Consider the following 25,172-nt stretch of genomic DNA (forward strand, 5'->3'; position numbering starts at 1 on the left):
TAGACATCTTCTTTCCAACCTGTTACCCGGGAGAACTTGGGAGTGTCTCTAGTGGTAAAATGATCAGACTTCTTAAGAAGCTTGTCTGTTACTGATTTGCTTTCCAAGTCAGAGCTTTTCACATCCACTTTCTGTTTTCCCACAGAGGGTGGTCAGTACCTGTGCTCTGGGGAGGGCATGTTCCGAAGACCATCAGAAGGACAGTCCCTCATCAGCTATCTGTCTGAGCAAGACTTTGGAAGCTGTGCAGACCTGGAAAAGGTGAGGAGTCTAAGGGACACTGAAGAGCTCGTGAGTTAGGGCATCTGGCCTGAGGGGCTCTGGGGCCATTTCTGAAGAGGTTTTGATACACAGCAGGAAGATGAGCAAAGACCACAGGTGAAAGTGAGTTCAGAGTAAAGATGAGCTCAACAAGTTCAATCTCTAGAGAACTTTTCAGGGGGTATCTGCTCCTCACTGAGTCCAAAATACTACTAATTTTGTGTTAGAAGCTGCCTTGGGAAGTATTGAATTTTAGCCACGTGGTTGTCATTTCCTTGACCCTGGAACTTAGGTCAAAGCTGTTTCCAGAATCAGCTTCTCTCTTTTGTTCTAATATGTTCAGATATGTAATGAATAATGTCTCTGTAGCATTTTAGAACTTATAAAGTACTTTATCCTGAGCTATTACATTTACCTTAATGCTTTGTCTACAGGAGTATGGTTTTAGGAAAGACCTAAAAAGAAAGATACCAAATTTTGGATGTCTTCTCTGTCATAGTTTTATGTAGAAAGTAGGACAGAAAGGCCAGGCATGGCAGTTTTGAGAGCAAAGAGGAAGTAGAACAGTTTTTTGGTGTGTTTTTTCACCCTGAGTGTTTTGAATGAAAGCAATGTGTGTGTTAGAAGCTCTGCTTTCCAGCATTCCAACCAGTGAGGGGTTCAACACATCAAGCCCCTCACTCATCAGCTTCTTTGGTGCTCTCCTTCCCCCAGGAGAATGCGCACTTCAGCATCTCAGAGTCCTTGATTGCCGCCATCGAGCTCATGAAGTGTAACATGATGAGCCAGTGCCTAGAAGAGGAGGAGGAAGAGGAGGAGGACAGCGACAGAGAGATCCAGGAACTGAAGCAGAAGATCCGCCTTAGGCGCCAGCAGATCCGCACCAAAAACCTACTCCCCATGTACCAGGAGACTGAGCATGGAAGTGAGTGGGGCTTCGAGCACCTTATTTCTGCTGCTGCAGAGCTTCGGGCCAAGACTTGGTGCCTCGTGCGCTTCCTTTCTTGTCTCTCTCTGAGATGTAACCAAGCCAAGGGTTCCTCTGCTGACAGAAAGATTTTTTTTTTTTTTTTATGTTGTTCTAATTTTTTTTTTCCTGTCAGACCCAGAGTCCTAGAGTTCATCCATTTTCTACTTCAGAAATATCTTCCAAAAAATAGGTTTCTAGTATGAGAACTAAGATTGCTGGTCCCAGAGCCACTTCCGAGACAGTAGTACCTCCTGTTTCTGTGAAACTTTCAAAATTTGGGGAATAAAATGGGGGACACCCAGCAAGAAGAGCTGTTTCCATTTCCCCCAGCATCACTCCTGGCCAAGGTTCTATTTTCTTTGCTGCTGAAGGCATACCAGGTGCCTTTCATTGTGACCCTTGGAATAGGTAGCCTCCCTCTGTCCAACTTACTACCTTTCTTTCTTTCTTTTTTAAACATAGCAGGCTTTCGGGTCACTTCTAGCAGCTCCCAGTTTAGTTCACGTGATTCAACGCAGTTCTCTGACTCTGGCTCTGCAGACGAGGTTGATGAATTTGAAATCCAAGGTAAGGAGTGATGCTATTTCAAGCCACATTCATTACCTGTTTCTTTCAATTTGAAGTCATAGACTGAGAAGCTTTCCCTAAGTATAGAGAATCTTCAATTTGGCCCATTTTGGAATGTTGTCAGTGGTTATAAGAGACAGCCTCTTTTGCCAAAAACAAAACCCTTCTAGTAAAATTTAAGCAGCAGAGAACACTGAAAGGAAGTGCTTCAGAGTGGTCTGGCTGCTGGAGTCACCTTGATGGGTCTCAGTTGCACCTTTCTCTTGGATTTTCACTCTGATTTCTCCTGCTCACAGCCTAGGGCTGGCCCATACCTGCTTGAAATTAGAATCCTTTTCTCTTGTGTTCCATAACACAATTGAAATTGTTCCAAAATGTTTAAAAGGAGCTTTGTTATAATCCTAAGAGAAAAGGACAAAAAGAGTCATTGTGGGGGAGAAAGCAAAACAGGGGGAAAAAATGAAGTTTAGGAAGTAGAGCTTTATTCTGTTCTATCAGTGCTACTTGCTTAGCAGAATCACAGACCCTCATTGTCGTAGTAGTAGTTGTTGTAAGTATATGCACAGAGAAGGGGAAGGGGTCTAATCTGGGAAAGCAGTTGCATTAAATCAGGTTAGCCCATGATTAGTGGATTAATCCATTACTGCAAATCATAAATTTCTTCAAGTTCTCATCATTGCAACAAACAAACCAAAAAGCAGTTCTGGGACATAAGTTTTCCTCCAGGAGTTATTTTCTTATAGAGGTGAATTGTATCTGTAATTCCCCATTGTAAGATGATGATGAATAGATCTTTTTTTATAGATCTGTTTATATCAATCTAGGGAATTGAGGTAATTTACTTTTCACCTGCACAGACTTCCAATAGTAGTATTGGAAGTACCTGATGGTACTTGGATTTCCTCCCCATTCAGAAATACAATTTTTAGACATATTTTTCCAGGTCTCTAGGTAGTCTTCCTTCTTTGTTCTCTTTAACATATCTGATTTCTGTTCATGACAATAATCGCCACTTAAAACTCCATTTTGGGGTTTTTTTTTTTATGTGGTTTTCCAATATTTCTCCAGTTCTCTGACACCAACTGAGTATCTTACAATTTAATTCTGACATGAACACGTGGAGGTAGTATAGACCCCACAGTTTAAGGGCTCAATCCCACAGAATACTCCCATTGCAGATGTCAACCACAAATGGGGTCCCCAGGTTACCTGCTCTTCTCCCTAGCCAACTACAAATGCAGGGGTTTTCCACAACCCCCATTTTCCATAATTTGCTAGATAGACTTACAGAACTCAGGAAAACACTATAGTTAAGATTACTTTTTATCACAGAGGATACAAATGAGCAGTCAGATGGAGAGGTACTTAGGGCAAGGGCCCAGTTTCCCAAGCACAGGAGCCTCTGTGTCCGTGCACTCAGGGTGGGCCAGACTGCCAGTCCATCAGTATGTTCACCAACCAGGTAGCTCTCCCACTGACAGTCACCGTGTCAGTGTTTTATCAAGATTTCATTCCATAAGTAGGCATGAGTGCTTAAATCATTGGTTATTGATGATTGAACTCAATCTACAGTCCCTCTCCCTTTCGGGGCAATGGGGGAGGGACTAAAAATTCGAATCCTTTAACCTGGTGGTTGGTTTTTCTTCTGGCAACCAGCCCCATCCTGAAGTTATCTGGATGCTCCCCAAGCTTACCTCATTAGCATAAATTCAGATATAACAGAAAGGAACTCATTATGAATAACAAAAGACATTCGTATCACTCTGGAAATTGCCAAGATTTTAGGAGCTCTATGCCGGAAACTAAGCAGAGACCAACTCTATATTGTTTCTTACACCACAATCTGTGATTGACTTGATCTCCAAATTAGAAAAAAATAAAGGGTTCTGCCCTATCTCTCGGATCAGCAGAATCTTACGAGGGTAATATTAAGGTAAATTCAAAACACTGCTTCATTATGTGTGGAGCAGCCCACTTGACTACTAAGTGTTCCTTGCAGCAAAGCAGGGAGCCCCGGGAAGCTGTTCAGTCTGGAAGGAACCCCATTCGAAACAGCCTGTGGCAGAGGCATGGAATGCATTCCTATGGGAAGCTGTTGTCGCACTTGTGGCCCCAGAGGAGTTGTTTAGGCAGCTAACTGGTCAGCTCAGGATGGAAATCCTTAAAGGAAAAGACTTTAGGGGAGGGTCTCTCAACCTCTAGGCCAGATAATTCTTTGTTGTAACAGACTGTCCAATGCATCATAGAATGTTTAGCTTCCTCCCCGGCCTGCACCCAAATATCTGCAAGGGTGCAAAATCTCCCCTGATTGAGAACGACTGTCTTCGAGGTCTTTAAGGCCAGGCTGGTTTGGGGAAGCTGCAGTGACTGTGTGCCAGGATATACTGAGTGCCCACCTGTGGATGTGATCCTATAAGCAGTTCATCTTTTGGAGCAATGTCAAGTCCTGATTCTAGGAACATATGGTACAGAACTGTCATTCTCATCAATTTACCTCCTGTCTGAATACTAAAGGGCCCCCTTTTATAATCATTATCACAGATGGTAGCGAAGGATCTAACCTGACTCACATGTCAAAGAACGGACTCTCAGTGTCAATGGCCTCGATGTTTTCAGGTAGCCTGTGCTGGAAGTGTGGGTGTGCTCATACATGCATGTGTGTGAATGTTCGCATCAGCTTATGTACATCCTCTATCTTGTGACACCTGTCTATAAGGGTTAGAGAAGTAGTCGGGGAAAACCAGACTTGAGCCAGCAAAGAATATTTCAAATGCTCATTTTCTTCTTCGTATGACCCCCAGTAATCCTCCCTCCTGAGATCGTCCTTGTTGATCCTTCCCTACAGTGATATTTATAGACTGAGTGGTCATTACGACTGATGGAGGTAGTAGACAGTTTAGAAAGCAAAGGTCAGGTGAAGAGGTTTTAGTTCAAACCACTAGCTAAGCCACGGCTACATGTTCAGACAGCAAAAGTCAGATAGAATGGTATGGAAGCGGAATGTGTCTTTAGTTTTGAATTTGCAGAATCAGTTTGCAGAAAGCTATCTCTTCTTGGTATTTTGTATATGATTAGGATTTACTGTTGCTTTATGTTTCGCCTTAGTAATTGTTTTATGATTCAAACGGGTAGGCTTTCTGTAGGTGGGGTTAAATGAAAGGAGCAATTTTCAACTCAAAATGCTTTTAAACACACACCAGCAAAACTCAGGACTTTTTATTAAACAGTTCATTAAAAAAAAAAAGTCTTTATTTATTTATTTGACAGAGATTACAAATAGGAAGAGAGAGGGGGAAGCAGGCTCCCTGCTGAGCAGAGAGCCCAATGCCGATGCCAATGTGGGCTGATCCCAGGAGCCTGGGATCATGACCTGAGCTGAAGGCAGAGGCTTTAACCCATAGCCACCCAGGCGCCCCTAAACAGTTCATTTTTTTTTTTTTTTAAGATTTTATTTATTTATTTGAGAGAGAGACAGTGAGAGAGAACATGAGCGGGAAGAAGGTCAGAGAGAAAAACAGACTCCCCGTGGAGCTGGGAGCCCAATGCGGGACTCGATCCCGGGACTCCAGGATTATGACCTGAGCCAAAGGCAGTCGTCCAACCAACTGAGCCACCCAGGCGTCCCTAAACATTTCATTTTAACTGTTGATGGTGTCAGCCACTAGAATTTGAAATACTTATGTAAGATTAGGTAAAGATTTGAAGAAATAAGGGTATTTAGGCTCATTTTTCTCTATCCCCAAACAGTTGTAATTTATTCCAACATCATCTTCCCTTGCTTGAGAAGTAATTATCCTATCACTTGTTTAACTGGTTTCTTATGTGTTTACAACCACAATCCATTTGTGGGTGCATTGATTGACTGCCAGCCATTTGTCAGAGCGTGTTCAGTCTGCTTTAGCCATAAGGCAGACTTTTATTTGGTCTTCCTGGCATCTTTTCTTCCCCCATTTTGGGAGCTTTAAAGTTTTTCATACATTTTTATACATTTATACATTTTACATATATGAAACATTTTTCAGCAATCCTAGCACATTATGGGAGTTAGAGGGAAAGCAATCAGAACAAGTTCTCTCGAAAGTAGTAGCTTGTTTTACCTTCTTTCTACATATGGATTCTTATTTATGAAAATAACATTTACATTTCATCTTTCTTTACTCTAGACTTCTTTATTGCTTTCTGTTCCTTTTCATCTGTTTCTGGTTTATTAACAGTACAAAATTCTTTCTAAAAGGTGTCATTATACTTCTCGTTAGCAGTCTTCTGATTATATTCGGAGGTTTACAGATGTATATCTTTTTTTTTTTTAAAGATTTTATTTATTTATTTGATAGATGGAGATCACAAGTAGGCAGAGAAGCAGGCAGAGAGAGAGGAGGAAGCAGGCTCCCAGCTGAGCAGAGAGCCTGATGCAGGCCTCGATCCCAGGACCCTGGGATCATGACCTGAGCTGAAGGCAGAGGCTTTAACCCACTGAGCCACCCAGGCGCCCAGATGTGTATCTTTTTGATCATCCAAAGTGATTTATGCTGTTGAAGAACCTCTCAGGATACTTTCAGAGGAAGGTCATTAAAATCTATAACACCCTTGGAAAAATTTAAATGCTTAAGCATCATTATGGATGGTAATTTCTTAGATCCTGATTCATTGAGTAGAGCATATGGAACAGAAGTGTTTCTGAAGGAAATAGATTTGGAAATTACTTCCTCCTAGCAATAAAGTAGATATAAACCTTGTGATCACAGAAAGCTTATTCATAGAAAGCTATATATTCATCAACCTACTCCTTTCAGTAATTTTTAGTAAATTTACCAAGTTGTGCATCCATCACCATAATCCAGTTTTAGAATATTTATATCATCCCAGTAAGATTACTTGTGTCCATTTACAGTTAATTTCTGTTCCCACCCCAAGCCCCAGTCCATTGTTAATCTTTCAGTCTCTATAGATTTGCCTTTTCTGGACATTTCCTATAAATGGATCCTACAACATGTGATCTTTTGCTTTTGGCTGCTTTTATTTCATCATTTTCTTCTGATGGTATCTGCCACACTGGTATGAGGTTGTTCATAAGCTCCCAATGCCAGACAGTCTTTTCAGCCTCTTGAGGTTTAGGGTTTTGTTCTCTATCCCACCTTCCCTTTTATCACAGCTTTATCAATTGTTCTTTATCTTCCTTTGTTGATTCTTCTAGAATTTCAGTCTTCCACATGCACATATCTGGTCATGGTCCAATCAGGAAACAGAAACCACAGAGTAATTTGAATAGGGAAGATTTAAAATAAGAATTATTAACTGTCATGGAGGACTGAAGTAATAGGAGACTGGCTCATAAGGCATGAAAAGAACTCTAAAGAATACAGGAATAGCAGATACAGGTAGCAGTCAGTATCCCTGGGCCCGAGGGAGAGCACCCAGGAAGGAACATATGTAGAAGATACCCACATCCCCAAGGCTGAGATCCAGAGGTGGATATGTTCTCTAAGGCTGCAGAGCTGCCCTAAGAGAGGGCCTGGGGATGCTGTACCAGGCCAACAGCACCAGAAAACCCTTCTGTGGGGAGCTGGCAGAGGCAGCCACGAGGGAGGTGCTGAGATACTCAGAACTGAGCTGAGAGACGCTGGGGAAGGTGGTGCATGGGAGGTGCCAAGCCTGTGGCACTTGCCTGAAGCTTTCCCAGGAGGTGCCGGGGGAAGCTGTTTATGAGAAGTTCCGCTGGTGGCATTCTGCTAGAACGCCACCTTCATGAAGGTGTGCTTCCCCAGGGGAAAGTCATGTGTCCTATATGCAGGAGTCTGCCTAGAGGAGCACAGCAGACTCGGCAAGAGAAACCCCTTCCTCCTCAATGTCCCCACAGTGCCAGCTCCTGATAAAGCTTAACATGGTGCCGTCTGGCGGAGGGCCACTCTGTGAGTCGGGTTCCATCATCATGGAGCAGACAAAAAGGAGGACAGGTTTGGAGCTGAAAGGCAGTAAGTTGATAACTGGCATAATATATAAAGACAGAAGTTTATAAACCATGTTTTCTGACAAGTTTTTCAATTATGTCCAATTCAGGTAATCAGTTGCTTCTCCCCACACTGCCCTTCTGAATATTTTTTTTCTTTTTTAAAAAGCAGAGTAATTGTGATTCTCCATTTTTAAATGTTTCCTGTCTAGTTAGCAGTTACAGAAAATTCAATGGAGTTAGGCCTTCTAGTGCGTTGGGTATCACCTTATCTGCTGGAAAGAAAGCAGGAAGGAAACCAATGTCAAACTGGCCAGTAAATTCTGAAGTCGAATCTCTTCCTGTACCTCACTTTGTTTAAAAATTTGCAGATTTTGCTGAGGTTTTAACCAGTTCTTTCCTGATCATCCCAATACCAGTGTCTGGGCATGCAAAATTTCCTATAGCATGTCATTTTGAATTTTTTCAGTCAGCAGTAATAACCTTATCTAAAGCATCAGGTGCGTTTGAAATCTGTTCTCTTAGGAACAGATCCTTTTCAAAGAATCAATTAAAAGTTTCATAATTAGGTTAACATAATGGTCTCCTCTGCTCTTTACTTCTTAATTTTCTGTCTTGGACCCTGGAAAAATCCTTAATTTTCATCCAGATCTTCAACTAGTGTACAACCACATTAATGTAATTACATGCTTGAACTGACCAGAGAGTCGGCAGAATGCAGCAGAGGCCCAGGACCCACAGGGCCTTCGCGGTACTTGGCCAGTGTCAGGTGGGATGTCTCTTTTGATGTCAGGGGCTACTTCTCCCTCTCTGCTCCCAGGGTGAGAGTGTCACAGCCAAACCTGTGTGGTCCTCCACGCTCTTGGAAGTATTCATGATTAGGTAGGAAGCCATCATAACCTCTGGTAAAAAAGAAGAAAAGTGGTAAAGTAGGACTAGACTGTGTATTCCAAAGAGCAGAGAATGATTTTTTTTTTTTTCCTCTCAAAGAAAAAAATAATTTCTTTTCTCTGAGGTTGAAGAACTACTAAATAGTTTTTCAAAGACTATGGTTTCCTTAGCAACCATGAATTATCACCACTTCTCTCTGATGTGCAGAATTTTCTTTAATAGCCTGGGCATACAGTAGCAACATTGGTTAGCTCGTTATTCAAGGATATCTAAGATTTTCTCTCATTTTTCTTTCTGTCACTCCCAGCAGGCTGGTATTTGCTTTTTTCTTTTAGCCAGTTAATCATTGATTTAGGAAATATTTTCTGAAAACTTATTATGTACAAAACAGTCAGGCTTATAAGAGCAAGACAAGACTTATGTACAAATTCAAAGCAGTATAAGTATTATTCATATAAATGCTACAAACCAAATGGTCTGTGAAGGTCTGCTGTTGCCTAGAATTATTTTTTCCTTCACTAGTACTATTTAGAATGGAATAGGCAACTAGCAATGTATTGAGATCTGGATTTTGGTGGTATAAAGTCAGATAGAAAATGTGATATAGGTGAACTTTGTTAAATAAAATAGAATTTGCTATTTACTAGTCAAAAATTTTGTTGCTGTCTTAAATCTTTTCTGTGCTTAGAGAGCATATGAAAATTCATTGACAGGTATCATTTCTTCTCTCTTGTGTATATAGCTTTGAAAACATTGATTTGTTAGTAATATTCTTTGAGTATACAGGGCGTATATACAGAGCCCTGTACTAAGTATTTTGGGTCAAGCAGAAGAATTAGACAAGCTCTCATTTCCTCACAAGGAGATTTTATGATCTAGTGGCGCATATAAAAATATATATACAGAAGAAGCATGAAGAACAGTTGAGCTACTTATGGCCAATTGCCAAGTGACAACTAAAGCTCTAGTGAGGGGCTCAAATGCAGCAAATTGATCATTGTGTAGCTTTAATTAGGAAAAGAATGTCTTTCCAGCGGGCATCAAAGGAAACGAGGGATGAGACTTACCACAACAGTCTTGTTTACATGACGTGAATACACTCTATCTGCCTTTCTTGAACATGAGTGTTCTCTTTCACATTTTCCCCATCAAACATATTTGGGAAGACAAGGTCCTTGGAGTTCAGGCATATTGTTATTAGGAATCCTCTTCAAAATCCTTTAGCGGAAATGGGCTTTGGAAAGTCAGCCATAGATTTCTGCCATTATGCCTTAGAGTTCTATAGAAGAGATCATGTTGAGTATCTCCGTGAACATTTGTTGATTACCAGGCATCCAAGGAGCTGCCAAGTCATAGAGAAGTTCTATTCCCATTCCACCAGACAGAAAAGAAATCCTTCCATGAAGCTTTTATAAGGATACAGAAGACTTCGCACATTCGGAAGCAGTAGCAATAGCAGTCAGACGTTAGGAGCAAAGCTCCAGTTCCACCTAACATCATATGAGTTACCTCCATGATACAACTTCTGCATTAAGTCCGATTTTGATATAAAAAAGAGCTAGACAGTTCTTATCTTGAGATTTTATCATTTAAGAGGGCTTGAGATTTAGAGAACGAGGGAGAGATTGGAATAATTTCTTTGTGTTTCTGCTTGATAGAGGGTGTGTCCCTGTGTGCCTTAGGTTGCTTCCTTTTCTCATTCACTGTTTTGCACCAAATCTGAGTTTGTGTTCCCACCTCGATTTGTAGCCATTTTTACTGTCTCCATGCTGTGCATAATGTCACTAATTCAGCCTTGTTGTGACTTGAACAGAGCCAAACCATAAATTACGTGTAGAGCTTCACTTGGTCTCTGCTCCTTATCCTGTGTAGAATGTAGCTTGTAGTCCCTACCCTGAGTGCTGGGCTGGCAAAAGCTTGGCATGGTTTCCATTACTATCCCTTACCTCCCCCCTTCCCATTTCCTGCTCCCCTTATCTCTGGTTTCCATTTAGATGCTGACATCAGAAGGAGCACAGCTTCAAACAGCAAATCCTTCACTTCTTCTCAATCCTTGTAAGTACTCTCCCTACCCCGAATAAAACCTTAGGTATATGGAGAAACAAACCCAGTTCTTGGTGTATGGATGGGAAAGGCCATAGAGGAAGTAGCCACATTCACAAAGAGACAAGGTAAAAGTTAAAGTGATGGGCCTACCTGATGGTGGCAAGCCCCCTGGGATCATTCGTTTAAACGGAGTAGGCTCTGGTGGAGGCAAAGTTTGCAGTATGGATTGTTTCTTCTCTGCTGACGATGCTGATACCAGAGGCCCCCAGAAGATCAGGTCCCCAAAGAGAGAACAGTGATCATGATTTCTGATTATGAAATCTAATTGAACCGGTTTCACATTGTAGATACAACTAGGGAAAATAATGGGCCATTTGGGAGCAACAAATCGTCCTTTATTGTTCGCAAGGCAGCTTTACTCTATTGATTTTGTAAACAGGTTTTATAACCCCCATTTTGCAGTTAAAGAAACTGAAGCTTTGAGAAGGGAAGTGATATAGAATCCTTAACTAACAGTGCTGTATAATGCTGTTAAGTGGGATTTGAGCCAAAGTCTTCAGACCATAAGATCAATATATTTTCCTCTCTTCGTGTGTCTGAAGATGATGAGAAAAGAAGCCAAGCCGACTGGGGGTGCTGGCAATGTTTTCAGCCTGGAAGTCACAAGGCATAATATCAGATCCTGGAGGGAAGGCTCCCATCTTCCTGTCTTTTCTCTACACTCATCCTTCCTTGAATCTCCTTTCCAGCTCTCACTGCTTTCTTCACTCCACATCTGCGGAGGCAGTGGCCATGGGACTCTTGAAGCAGTTCGAAGGCATGCAGCTCCCAGCTGCCTCAGAGCTGGAATGGCTAGTTCCAGAGCACGATGCCCCTCAGAAGGTAGACTGCATCAGCTTTTTTTCTTTCCTTCTTTTTTTTTTTTCCCAAAGGATTTTATTTATTTGACAGAAAGAGAGAGTGTGTGCAAGTATGAACACAGGGAGTGTCAGAGGGAGAGGGAGATGCAGACTCCCTGATGAGCAGGGAGCCCCATGTGAGACTCGATCCCAGGAGCTGGGATCATGACTTGAGCCGAAGGCAGATGCTTAACTGACTGTACCACCCAGGCACTCCTCTTCAGCTGTTTTTTCTCCCACTGTCCAGCTCCAGGAGGGCGTGAGCCTTTCTGATGCTGTTCTCTTTTGTCACATACCCCTCTTCTAGAGTGAGTCTATATATTTCTTTCCTTACTCATAGAAGCCATTTGTTACAGGTGTGTTGAGTGAAAGAAAGAATGAATGAATGAATACATGCTTGCCTGGGTTTTCCCTGGCAATATTCAAAATAAGAGATAATGGCTCCTTCATTCTCCTTATTCCATATGACTGCTTACCAGACCCAGAGGTGGAAGTTCTGTGTTGTGACTACCTTTGAGACACTGAAAAAGTGAACTGTTCATATTCTCCTTTGCTCTACAAGTTGCATATAGCATAGCAAGGGCCCTGGGGTAGGTTCAGGGACAGCATCAGCAATGGGTACCACCGCACTGGAATGCCGTTTCTGTTCCTTTTGCTTTGTGGAACACAAGGCCGACCTTTCTAGTAGCCTGGTGCCTTCGTGGTTTGTTTTGAGGGCCAAGGTTCCTCGAACACCTTTACCTGAAGTGTTCTTGAAATGTCTGTCATTAACTGTGTTTCTGTGATGGCCAACGGGTCAAGTCAGTGTTCCCCCAGACTATCTGTGTTTGATCACCCTGTGCTTTTCTCCTGCAGCTCCTGCCCATCCCTGACTCACTGCCCATCTCACCAGATGACGGGCAGCATGCTGACATCTACAAGCTGCGGATTCGTGTTCGTGGAAACTTGGAGTGGGCCCCACCCCGGCCTCAGATCATTTTTAATGTTCATCCAGCTCCGACGTGAGTAGCCAGTGTCTGTGTCCTTTGGGAAATGGATACATCCTCTGGGTTATTGGGGCAGTCTTCTCACCTTTTTGTCTCTGCCTCCACCCGTAACTCAGTAGCAGAGGGAGGGGATTGTCCGTCTTGTCACAAGTCTTACTCCTGCTCCTCCTGTTGCTTCCCAGAGCTAACCGGAGATGAGGTCTGGTATCACTGGCCTTCCCAATTATTGCTTTCCTCCCAGTAGTTTTGTGAGATTTTCTTGGTTTTCTTCTCTTAAGATGGATGCTTTTCTTTCCTCTTGTTCTTTCTCTGTGTCCTATTCTCATCTCATATATTTGTACAGGAAGTGTGGTTCATTATTGGGGGCTGTCCCTGCCTAGACCTAAATCCTCACCTAGTAATCCTCAGTTTGAATTGGTTCTCCCAGTGGGTATGTTGGGTCCAACTCTAAAACACAGTATGTGAGCTCTCTCTCTCCCCATACTTACTTAACAGGAGCCCTGTCTTTGCCTCCTTATCCTTGACATGCCAGAGGCCTTATGTAGCTGGTATCTGCCAAAGCTATCCCCTCCCTCTCTCCTCAGGAGGAAGATCGCGGTGGCCAAGCAGAATTACCGCTGCGCAGGGTGTGGCATTCGGACCGACCCTGGTGAGCATCTTCTCCCACCCCCCTAGGACCCCCATACCACCTCCAGCAGCTGCACCACCTCACACACTCAGCAGAGGGGCTGGTCAGGGAGATAGTGAGAGGGAGGCGGCAGAGCAGAACTAGGAAAGGGAAAGAAGGGGCCTGGACCTGGAAGGTAGGTCTAGCCAAGGTCACTGGTAATCAGAGAGAAGTTATTTCTGTGGGCACGTTACCAGCATTGTGCACTGAAGAAGACTGGGTACTTCAGGCCAGGTGCTTGGAAGTTGGATCTTACCATCTCTGGCAAGGTTTGCGTCCTCAGTGGCCTTTGGGGGGACACAAAAACCACAGGCCACACTCCGTGGGTTTCTACTAGCTTTGGGAGCGCATACTGAGGTAGATGGAGCTGGGTGGTCATCCCTTCCTGCTCTTTGAAAAGGGCTAGGGGTGCTGCCTCACCGGCTTGTAGATGGGAAAGCCACATCTGACCTTTGATTTTCTGGTTTTTCCAGATTATATCAAGCGGCTGCGGTACTGTGAGTACTTGGGCAAATACTTCTGTCAGTGCTGCCATGAAAATGCCCAGATGGTCATCCCCAGCCGGGTTCTGCGCAAGTGGGACTTCAGCAAGTACTATGTCAGCAACTTCTCCAAGGACCTTCTCATTAAGATCTGGAACGATCCTCTTTTCAATGTGCAGGACATCAACAGTGCCCTCTATAGGAAGGTCAAGCTGCTCAATCAAGTCCGGGTGAGAGCCTTGAACTGCAACATCCTAGATTACCCTCCTCAACCCTCATCCCCTCCCTCTATTCATACAAGCTTTGCCCGGGTCACCACACCCCTCTGTGTCATCCTGTCAGAGCTGGAACCATCTCCTCACTCATGCTTTCTCTGCATACGTTCTCAGTCCCCGCCCTTCCCCACCTCCACTCTGAAGCCGTAGATGGCACTCAGTGACAAAAACAGGAGTTCTCCCTGCACTGAACGTATACTCAAGGAAGGAGAGGGTAGCAGCTGGGAAATTCAAATTCTGGATTTCTCAGTGGCTCTTAGTTGTGTATGTGATTTGGGAGCCCAGCCAAGCAGAGGGGGGCGCCTCTCTGACGGGAGGTCATTTTAAAGCAAGTTGTTGAGTTACGGATATAGAGAAACGTTGGGCTCTGGCTGCTGCATGCAAAGCTTCTGGGTCCCCTTGGTTCAAGGGTCTTGGTCATTCTAATGGTTTTTTCTCTCGTCTCCATACCTGGTCTTACCCCCCACTCAACCACAACATCTTCCTCTTCAGCTGCTGCGGATTCAGCTGTATCACATGAAGAACATGTTCAAGACATGCCGACTGGCCAAAGAGTAAGTCTTATGTGGAGGCCAGAGGCCTCTTGCTGGGTTAATGTCTCTGAAAGAGACATGCCCCAGCAGTTGTCCCTTATTATGTGAAGAGGGAGAATAGGGAGATTTGCAGACAACTCCAGAAATGGTAAACAAGAAGCCTATGACAGGAACTGTGTCTCTGTTCTTCTCTCTGGAAGGGGGAGTCTCTGGTTCTTCTATCCAGGGCAGACCTACCACGCTTTGCAAGCTGGCGTGAATCACTTGCAGAAGGGCATAAAAGGCCCTTCTCTTATCCAGATACCTAGCAGTGTGGAGGGTCTGGGGTGGTCTAGAACACCTAGGCTGGCTGAGTGTTGCCTACCCTCATTGCCTCTGCCTGGGACCCTTCTCTTCCCTGTCCTGCTTCTGAATAGGGATCCTTCTGTTTTGATGGACTGCACAAAATGTTCATTTTCTGTGCCTGCTTACTTCCCCTCACTTCCTGTAGGCTTCTGGATTCCTTTGACACAGTTCCAGGCCACCTGACCGAGGATCTTCACCTGTACTCACTGAATGACTTGACTGCAACCAGGAAGGGGGAGTTGGGGCCCCGGCTTGCTGAGCTCACCAAGGCAGGGGCTGCCCACGTAGAGCGATGCATGGTGAGATGGTCTCCCTTTAGCACGGAACTGGGCTCTTCCTTAGGGATATGGAGAGTAGGATGGACTCATGTTCTTGCCATGCATTTCTAGGAAGTTGACATGGCCTGTCAGCACTATGACAGAAACTGGGCAGGATTGCTATTCCCTGGGTTGGGGAAAGGCTAAATCATCCAGATCTGAAGAACCTGGAATTCGAAGAGGATGTGGTGCTGGCATAGCCCCTGGGTAATGGGCAGGACTGAGTGGGGCCTTCACTATAGAATTGTCCTCATGTGGGAGGAGAACCTGGAGCTAGAATCTAGACCGGGTCTCTGCTTTATCATTTTCGATCGGTGTGACCAGAGGAAATATGTTGCCCTCTCTGCAGTAAGCCTCAATTTTCTTGTCTTTAAAGCAAAGATAATAATACCCCTTGTCCTTTCCTCTCAGGATTTTTGAGAACTGATGACATAATTTACGTGAAAGCATTTTGTACGCTTCGTTCTATAGATGCAGGTTATTATTGTCCTTGATATACCCAACGTGCCAGAAATTCAGAAGTTCCATTTTTAGAATTTCACATCTTAGAATATGCCTGATGTATGTTCCTGTGACAGTCCCGGAATTAAAGCCTAAAACAGGGCATATGTAGAGATCCTGTGTAGCAGGGGGAATGAGACTTCGCTCTAACCTGACTCAAGGCTGCGTGTTATTTTGGAGAAGTGCCCTTGTCTTCACATTTTATCTTAATTGGCTGTGGTTCCTATTTCAAAATAGAATCATCACCCACACTGGAATTTTGACTTCAGGAAGCCCTTTGTGGCACCATTCCTTCCTTTTCGTCCCCACGTCGCAAACCACTCTTGTAGCTGGAGTTTCTCAAGCTCTCTTATAGCCACTTTAAAGCTCTGTCTCACACTGCCCAGTCCTGGCCCCAGTTTGGCTCTCAGGTTCCCGAGTCCAACTGGCACGAGAACCCCTGAGAACCCACTCAAGTCTTATTTGTATTTTGCTCTTTCCCTCACGTGTTCATCCCCTGGTCCCCGTCCCTGGTATGAGGCCTCTCATTTTGCTGCCTGTCCCTTTCCTCCCCAGCTCTGCCAAGCCAAGGGCTTCATCTGTGAGTTCTGTCAGAATGAGGATGACATTATCTTTCCTTTTGAGCTCCATAAGTGCCGGACCTGTGAAGGTAAGGGCCAGTGCCCGCTGTTGAGTGGGCAAACAAGACTGAACCCAAGGCTAATTGATTTCCCTCAGCCTTCCCTGTTAACAGGAGTTGAATTTGACTCTACAACTCCCTGTTTTCAGCCTGGACGTACCAAGCCTTGGTGGTGAGAAGTGGCTGTGACAGTGACTTACTTACAGCCTGAGATAATACAAGTTTTTCTCTGTTCTCTTCCCAACCCGAATAGAGTGTAAAGCGTGTTACCATAAAGCTTGTTTCAAGTCTGGAAGCTGTCCCCGGTGTGAGCGGCTGCAGGCCCGGCGGGAACTGCTGGCCAAACAGAGCCTGGAGTCTTACATGTCAGACTACGAGGAGGAACCCACGGAAGCCTTGGCCCTAGAGGCCACCGTCCTGGAGGCCACCTGAAGAAGGCGCATTAAACCCTCTTTCCAGGGGCCAGGGTCACATGTAATGCAGAACTGAGCCACCCTTTCAAGGACTTTCCCCACTTGGGTTTTTTTTTTTTCCTTTAATTCTTATCATTATGATTTTTTTTTTTTAATGACTTGTCTAACGTCCATGTAAATCAACCTTTGTTAGGTTGGTGGGGTCCAATCTGTTGTGACAATTTGTAGGTACCGGGTATTTCCATCAGAACTGACATATGAGTCCTTATGTGAAGCTTCTAGTGCCTCTGTCGGGAATGGACGGTGAGACCTGATTCTTCAGACATCCGTGGCCTTCTCTACTTGGACCAGATCTGGTTTCAGCTGCATTTCAAGTATCATTTCCGGTTTTATTTTGTTTTAGTTCTGGAGCTTCTGAGTCAGGCCTTTTGCAACCAACTGACTTCTCCTTTGCTGCTGAAATAGGAGGATGGAGTTTTCTCTCTCTGTCCTGGAATGGAGTCAGACTGGGCCCTGAGGAGAAGCAGCAGAGAATGGGACTGCATCGTGGGCATCCTGTCCAATTTACATAGGTCTTTGTGAGGCCGTGGAAATAGCATTGTTACCTGGAATCCTCAGTGACCCTGAGGCCACCTTGACCTCCTTGTTTGATACCGTCTAGGCATTGAAGTGTCACAGACTGACTTTCTTTACCCCGGTGGGGTTGAAGCAAAGAAGCATAACTGTTACTTAAGCCAGGCCCCTTCATGGCCTTCCACCAGGCAGAAGCGAGGCTGCAGCTCTATTGCTTCGAGAGCATTTATTCAGTCAGAGGAGCTGTTGGCTTCCTTTTACGTGATAAGCTCTCTTTTAGTCATCCTAGCTCTGGTGCAGATATGATCTTTCAAGCTCAGGCAAGTCCCCGATATCACCCTAAGTTGCAGACAGAAACTCCATCCACCGTCTTAGTTGTGGGTCTCTTGCCACTGTGTTCTCTGTTAGACGGTCATTTTGGTTCTGAGTGAAGGTATGGCCCCACTCCATTCTCATCCCCTCCCTGCATCAGAGCTGGGACCCTCCTTGGTGGCTGAACTCTTGCCTTAGTTTCTTTTGTTAAAATCAAGGTGGGGGCAGGGAGATTTCTGCCATTAGTGGGGTGAGAAAACTTGGCCATTTGTGGGTGTGAGTGTGAGTGTGAATGTTCTTATTATGCACTGAGTTCTGTAGTCTGGTGATATCCATATGTTCACTCATTCTTTTCATATTACTAATTTTAAACACACCTTTAACATACCTTTTCTTAAAATCTGCATTTTGATGGGACCGTGAATATGTCTGTGGTATTCTTTACGTTGCCGTAGCCCCGACCCCCACCTAGAACGCCAGTCAGGGCTGCTGTTCTGAGGGCTGGTAGCTCTGTGAACAAGAGCCCACAGCACTTTTTCCCTGGGCCTGATTTCTTGTATACCTGTATTTCCATAATTGGCTGCTGGTAGAAAAAACTTGGTTTGGATGCTGCCCCAAGAAGCTGAACAGAAAGCAGCACACAGTCGGCGGAAGCTGATGAGTGACTGAGCTGGAGATAGCCAGGAGTCTCACAGGAAGTGGAAGGGGCTGTAGGGTAATGACCAGAGCTTAGGCTTCACCTGGGCCAGAGGGAGCAGGGAACAAGTGACCCATGGCATTGGTCTCTCTTCCTCAGACTTAGGATCAGGCCAGAAGACCCTGAGGCTCTTCTCCCTTTAAGTCATAGAGAAGGCTCTGAGGCCAAGTTCTGTAGCCCAGCCCGGTTTTGAGGGGCTAACTAGGAGCTCCGTTGTCCTTCAAAGAGCTTTGGGAATGGCCCCATACTACTCAAGTCTTACTAAGGGTTAGGCCTCAGATTCAAACTCAGGGGTTTGTTAAAGAAAAAGCTGAGCTCTGTGTCCAGTTTTGGTATACATTACATATCTAGCTCCTCAGTCTTAAGTCACTACACTGGAGGAGAGAGGCACTGTCATTATTATCCCACCTGTTTTGTATTAGCAGAGGACCAAAGGATGGAAACCCTGACAGTTTCCAAAGTTGAGCTCAACGATCTTACAGGCTCCTGGTTTTTCACTTATTTTTCTCCACCTTCCCCATTCCATCTTCTTAGATTGCATAGCTGTTTTAGTGACCCTGACACTCTGCTGTCATTATTGTCCAAATACCCATTTATTTATTTATTTGAGAGGAAAGAGAGAGAGGAGTAAGTATGGGATGCTTTGAAAGCACTTTGCAACTTACAGCAGTTTCTAAAAACCCCCAGCTGTTGTGGGGAAAAGTCTGAATGCACTGAAGAGCATTCCTTCTAAATGAAATGGGAGGGAAGAAGTTCTTTTTTATAAATAAAGGGAAAAAAGTTATAAGTTGGCTTACAAGGTAGAGACAAGGTTCAAGACATAGCAGAAGAGTGGAAGGCAGGTATTTTCCACTTTAATGAGGCTGTTATTGACTTTCTCTGCCAAAGCTTTAGAGCTTCTGTTAAATTAACATAAAAGGAGCAAGAGTCTAAATAGAGATGTTCTGTTCATGTACAACTTGTGTTCTGAACTGGATTTCTACTCGCTGTAATTCATACACAGCCTAACAGTCTGTTGTCATCTTCAATAAACTAAGGAAATGAAATTCCTGCCTGTTATTTTTCTGCTTTGATTATCAGGAAATGGTATTGAGTGTCTACTGTAAAGCAGGCATGTTTGAAAATTCAGAAGCTTCCTGAATTCTGACGCAAAGAAAACTGGACCTTCCAAGTCAGGAAAAGTGGGTGTGAGAATATGTTGTCACTGACTTGCTGTGTGACCTTGAGCAGATCACTTTGCTTCTCTGGATTTCTGTTTCTTCATGTATCAAAGATACGGGTGCTAGTCCTTACCAGTGCACAAGGTGTGCCCCCTACCCATCCTTTTGATGTGAATATCTTATTTTAAAATGAGGTAGGGGCACCTGGCTGGCTCAGTCAGTGGAGCGTGCGACTCTTGATCTCAGGGTTGTGGGTTCAAGGTGCAGAAGGTACTTCAAAATAACAAATTTTATTAAAAGAAAATTAACAATAAGTGAGGTAAATCTTTCTCTGATTCTCACTTCTGTGAACAACTTGCTCTGAGTTTCTCTCTTATGTTCTTGGCCCACTGGAGCTCCAGCTTCCCCTTTGCAACTTTCTGAACAATTCTGCTTTGACGTCCCTTGGCCATCTCCCACTAATGTGTCCAAACCCAACATAAATATCGTATTCCCCCTAATCTAACCAATAGTCACCCCAGCTTGAAAATTTGGTTTTCTTCAACTCCTTCCTCTCCAAGTTAGCTAGCATGTTTAGCTAACAAAGCATTATCTCCTTCCGACCACCTGTCATCAAGTTCTGCTGATTTTTCTCTTGAAAATAAATCTACCTTGTCCTTTCCTATCATTCGCACACAAATTTAGGTTCTTATCTTATATCTCAACCATCTCTAGCCATGCCAATCTCTTCCTATTTAATCATCTGTCAAACATTTGGGTACCTGCTCTCTGCCAGTTTCTCTACTAGGCTCTATGGCTATTGCTGGGAGAAAAATGGAGACACTTAAATGAATATTGTAATTATAAGCTCCAATAAGAGCTGTGAAGGAAACGAGTAGATGCTACTACATTAAAAAACATCATAATTTAAATTGGAGACAAGTAAGTCCCCTGATGAGGCAGGGTAGGGAGAAAAGGATTCCAGATGGGGACTGTCATATGTGTTGGTGCTGACACAGGAGGAGTTTGGGCAAGGAACTGCAGGAAGAACCAAACTGCAAATTTTAGCTTTTATTCTTAGAACACTGGAAAGCCATCGAAGAGTTCTAGTCAGAGAAGTGACTCAGCTGGTTAAAATGTCAGTGTGTACTTTCCAGAGAATAAATAGAGTAAAGCAAGAGTAGAAGCAGTGGGATCTTCTAGAGGGTTGGCTCTAGTGACTCAAGAGAGGAATTATGTTGATTTGGACGAGGGTGTGGAATATTGTCATCACTGTCCACTCATTACCCCAGACCTCTGAAAACAAGACGCATTCCAAATGTTCTACAATGACTTGGGCATTTTAAATCAGTGAAGGAAAGGCTGAGGATCAAGAGATTGGAAAGATACTGGGAGAAATGACACAACCCATGAAAATTAGCAACTAAGTGTCAGAAAGCACAGAGACCAGGACAACCCTAGGAACCTCCGCTGCAGGATTTGCAAACCGCTTGAGCCTGGCTGCCAGTGAGGCAGGCCAAAGGGTAACAACTGTGCTGGGGACTCACTCCCAAATATTAGGACACATCCAAAAGAAAGGGGAGTTATGAGTTGGGGAGTCGTCCATTGGGGCCTTGACTATGTTATCAATCCCTGTAGCCCCAGGAGTGTGTACATTTGCTCTATCCTCTAATGGTACAGAATAGGCATAGTTTTTATAGCTTCTTGGTTAAAGTGAGGCCCAAGCTTGCTTCCGTTTTCCTATAAACTTCTGGCTTAGAGTGTGGGGAAAAGGGATCACTCTGCCCATCCCATCCTGCTGACTGCCCTGGTCAGCTACAGTCTTCTCCCATATTCAGTCTCCAGGATATCCAAATGCTTGCTTAAAATATTAGGGATAGCAGCTGCCAGATGGCCTACGCTTACCCATTGCAAGCTTGATGTTTTCAGGATCAAAGATGAATGTGATTAACAAGGAAAGAGAATCTGCTTAGCACTACTCCTTTAGGAGTATGGCGAGCATTAGGCTGTGTTACCCTTGCCGCCTTCTTTTCTGTGAACTACTTCTGGAGGCTTTGGAGGGACATCAGAGATTTAGTCATTAATTTTCCATGGATTCTGTCATTTATCCCAATATCATGACCGTGTCTTCATACCAGACAAGTGAGGTGAGGGTTAGTGGGTTAAAATAAATCTTGAGTGGTGGGAGGGTTCTTAGGTAGGTGGGAGTTTTAGGGATCAGCCTTCTGAGAGGCTGCAGTAGGCCAGTAAGATGCAAGACTGCGACCCAGCAGTGTAGCCCAGATGACCTGGAATCTTTTTTGGCCACTTTGTCACTGTAGGTACATCCTGTCATTTTTTCTCACTGCCCTGGGAATATCTCACTTGTTTTCCTTTTAAACAGTGATGCTTGTAGTTCTCAACTTGCTTTATCACCCTACTGGCCCATGGCAGGAACAGAAGCTAGCCTCCCAGCTTCTCCCCCAAACCCCTGTTTCCACAGCCAGCCCCCAACGGCTTCAGCACTAGAAGTGGCAGGGGGGTGGGGGGACAAGCAAGTAGAAGGTTCTTTCTCTCCTTTCCCTCCTTACCTCCTAGCCTTTGCCACTTAAAATCTGAGGAAAGAAATTCAGCCTAGATGCCAGCCATAGGTCTCCCTGCGCCATGGACTAAAAGATTTGTAATCTCTGACTTAACCAACCACTGGAAGCCCCACAACTACAGATCTACCTAAAAGAAAGTCCTGACACAGAGAAAAGCAGGAATGAGCCTACAGAGGAAAAGGGAATGAAAGAGAGCTGCTTCTCTCTCTTTCTCTTTTGTTTGTTCAATAGTTAGATAATTTCCAATACATTCACATGCTTAAAGTATACAAAAAAGTATACAGTGAAAAGCCTCCTATGTCTAGCCATCCATGTTGCCCAGTTTTTGCCTCACCCCCTTTAGTAGCCCCTCATTAATTTTCCATCTATTCTTAGAGAGTTTCTTTATGGAAAAATAAGCAAATAATATATTCTTTTTATTCTGGGGATCCTGGGTGGCTCAGTTAGTTAAGCATCCGACTCTTGTTTTCGGCTCAGGTTATGATCTCAGGATGCTGAGATCAAGCCCCATGTTGGGCTCTGTGCTCAGTGGGAAGTCTGCTTGAAGATTCTCTCCCTCTGCCCCTCCCCCCCCAATAAATAAATCTTTAAAAAAAACCCAAATATATACTTTTTTTTTAAAAAAGTTTTATTTATTTGAGAGAAAGAGAGTGAGGGAGAGAGAACATGAGTGGAGTTGGGGCGGGGGGAAGAAGGAGAGGGAGAAGCAGACTTCTGGCTGAGCAGGGATCTAGGCTTGGGGCTCGATCCTAGAACCCTGACATCATGGCCTGAGCTGAAGGCAGACATTTAACTGACTGAGCCACCCCGGGGCCCCCAAAATATATAATCCTAAACCTTTACCCTTAAAAAAAAATTGGCCTATTATATATAGATTTAAATACCTTGCTTTTTTAAAAACAGTATCTTAAATAATTTTCTGTATCAGTACATGAAGAGTTTCCTTATTTTTTCTTATAGCGGCGCATTTTCCATTGTATGATTGGACAATACTTGGTTCAACAGTTACCTATTGATGAGCACTTAAGTTGTTTCCTATCTATTGTTGTTACAAACAATGCTGCAATGAAAAATCTGGTCGTACATTATTGTATATGGGTGCAGGTATTTATAGGATAAATTCTCCAAAGTGGAACAACTGGCACAAAATACAGGTGCATTTGTAATTTTGGTAAATATTGTCAAATTGATCTCCAGAGTGGGGATGAGGAGATTGGAGCAGGGGAGAGGATGGAAAACATTACTGTGAGGTCACACTCCTTTGGCTAAAACTCACCACTATTTCTGTCTACAAGATAAAGTTTGGTTCCTGACCCTGGCACATACAGGATCTTCATAACATGGCCACACTTTAACTTCCTAACGTCACTTCCTGCCATTCCTTGAACTACTCGCAATTTCCCAACTATGCCTTGATCCTTCTTCCTTTGAAGAGCTAATTCAGCTATATCCTGGTTTTCTCTGATTTATTCTCTACCCATCCTCCAAGAGCCCTTAGCACTGTCTCTGGGCCTCTGTTAGAACACTTCTCACGCGGTCTTGTCATTTAGCATTTTCTCTAAAAGCACAACGGACAAGTGAATGAACGGGATGAAAGCATGAATGGCCAGGTGGCCATCGGAATGTAAGGAACTGGCTGTTCTACATGGGAACAAGAATGGCCAGAAGTACACTGTGGGACAAAGGACAGGAATGTTCTGACTTTGCCTCCAACTACCACCCCTCTTAGCTCTCTTATTTCTTTCCTTGGGACCATATCTTTGCGGTGGTTACTTTCCTAAATCTTAAAGTGATAAAAATATACTCATATCCCTTCTCTTCCCTCAGCTGCTTTGCAACTGTTCATGTGTTGTTTTGTCCAGCAGCTATTATCAGGGAACGTAACATTCCAACTGCCCTTTACTCACCGTATTATTAAACAGCCAGCCTTTCCTTGCCAGGGACTAAACTGGGAGACAGGATGATATTTAGATTCCCTAAAAACACCCTAGGGATTTAAAAATCTTCAAGTCTACACAGTAAGCTGAGAGAATGATAAAGCCACATGAAAAACTACTGAAGCTGTTAAAATGTCCAAACATTTTCCACCTAGAGATAGAAAAATAGCTTATAGTACAAAAATCTTACTTGTTCTAAGAAGCATAGTTTATTGTTACAAAGTAGTTGTGGTTCACACAAAGTCAAAGCCTGACAGCCAGCAAGTTCTCAAGCTTCTCTTCTCAACATTTAACTTAGACTTGAGATCTGCATAGGCTAAGTTCAAGAACACTGTTTAAAAGGTGGGGGGAACACCAGACCAGCAACCAACCAACCAACCATCCATCCATCCATCCATCATGCTGGATGTGGAGCCTGCTGGAGACTCTATCTCTTTCCCTCTGCCCTCACCACCCACCCCCAACCCCACTCACACTCTCTTTCTCTCTCTCTCAAAAAAAAAAAAAAAAAAAAAGTATGGAAATAGAAAAGAGCTAGTTTACAATGGAGAAACCTAGCCAATACTACCTTAATTAAGTGATTGAAGTTAATACCACCAGTGACAACATATGGATATTATGCATTCTGGATATAATGTGAGGGGAAGGGCATATCACTTCTATGGTGTTCTTTCCAAAAACCCATACCCTCAATCTAGTTATGAGGGAAACATAAGACAAAGCCGATTTGAATACTTTCTACAAAATAGCTGACCTGTACTCCTCCTCAAAACTGGCAAGGTCAGGAAAAGCAAGACTGAGAAACTGCTGCACACCAGAAGAGGCTAAGAAGACATGATTAAATACGGTGTTCTGTCCTGAATTAGATCCTGGAACAGGAAAAGGACATTAGCAGTAAAACTTGTTAAATCTGAGTAAAATCTGAAGTTTGATTAAATGTAATGTAAAAATGTTGGTTTCTTAGTGTTAAAAAATGTAAGATGGTAACATTAACGAAAACAGAAATTTTCAAGAACTCCCACACTATCTTTGAAACCTTTCTGTAAGTCTAAAATTATTCAAGAATCATTCATATATAAAAAATATATATAGAGAGTGCACTTGTGATGAGGCAGGTGTTGTATGGAAATATTGAATCACTAAATTGTACATGTGAAACAAATATTACACTGTATGTTAACTAACTGGAATTTGAATAAAATTAAAAAAATAT

At 43.6% G+C, this 25,172-nt stretch overlaps 1 protein-coding gene across 9 annotated transcripts in view; it reads left to right on the forward strand.

Moving 5' to 3' along the window:
- The window catches only part of RUBCN (rubicon autophagy regulator), a 72,412-nt gene extending 47,967 nt beyond the window's left edge, over positions 1-24,445 (forward strand). For 4 of the 9 annotated variants that reach the window (XM_059162958.1, XM_059162951.1, XM_059162955.1 and 1 more), the window contains 13 exons: positions 146-261; positions 976-1,186; positions 1,694-1,798; positions 4,340-4,414; positions 10,631-10,691; positions 11,432-11,564; positions 12,437-12,582; positions 13,152-13,216; positions 13,708-13,946; positions 14,484-14,545; positions 15,015-15,168; positions 16,243-16,336; positions 16,560-24,445. In XM_059162958.1, the coding sequence (XP_059018941.1) occupies positions 146-261; positions 976-1,186; positions 1,694-1,798; positions 4,340-4,414; positions 10,631-10,691; positions 11,432-11,564; positions 12,437-12,582; positions 13,152-13,216; positions 13,708-13,946; positions 14,484-14,545; positions 15,015-15,168; positions 16,243-16,336; positions 16,560-16,738 (1,640 nt within the window). In that variant the 3' untranslated portion in view covers positions 16,739-24,445. The remainder of the gene's footprint in view (positions 1-145; positions 262-975; positions 1,187-1,693; positions 1,799-4,339; positions 4,415-10,630; positions 10,692-11,431; positions 11,565-12,436; positions 12,583-13,151; positions 13,217-13,707; positions 13,947-14,483; positions 14,546-15,014; positions 15,169-16,242; positions 16,337-16,559) is intronic. The other 5 variants (XM_059162952.1, XM_059162954.1, XM_059162957.1 and 2 more) reach the window with 3 other exon arrangements.
- The last annotated feature ends 727 nt before the right edge of the window (positions 24,446-25,172 follow it).

This window comes from Mustela lutreola, chromosome 2 (genome assembly GCF_030435805.1).
Source record: "Mustela lutreola isolate mMusLut2 chromosome 2, mMusLut2.pri, whole genome shotgun sequence".
Classification (NCBI taxonomy): Eukaryota; Metazoa; Chordata; class Mammalia; order Carnivora; family Mustelidae; genus Mustela; species Mustela lutreola.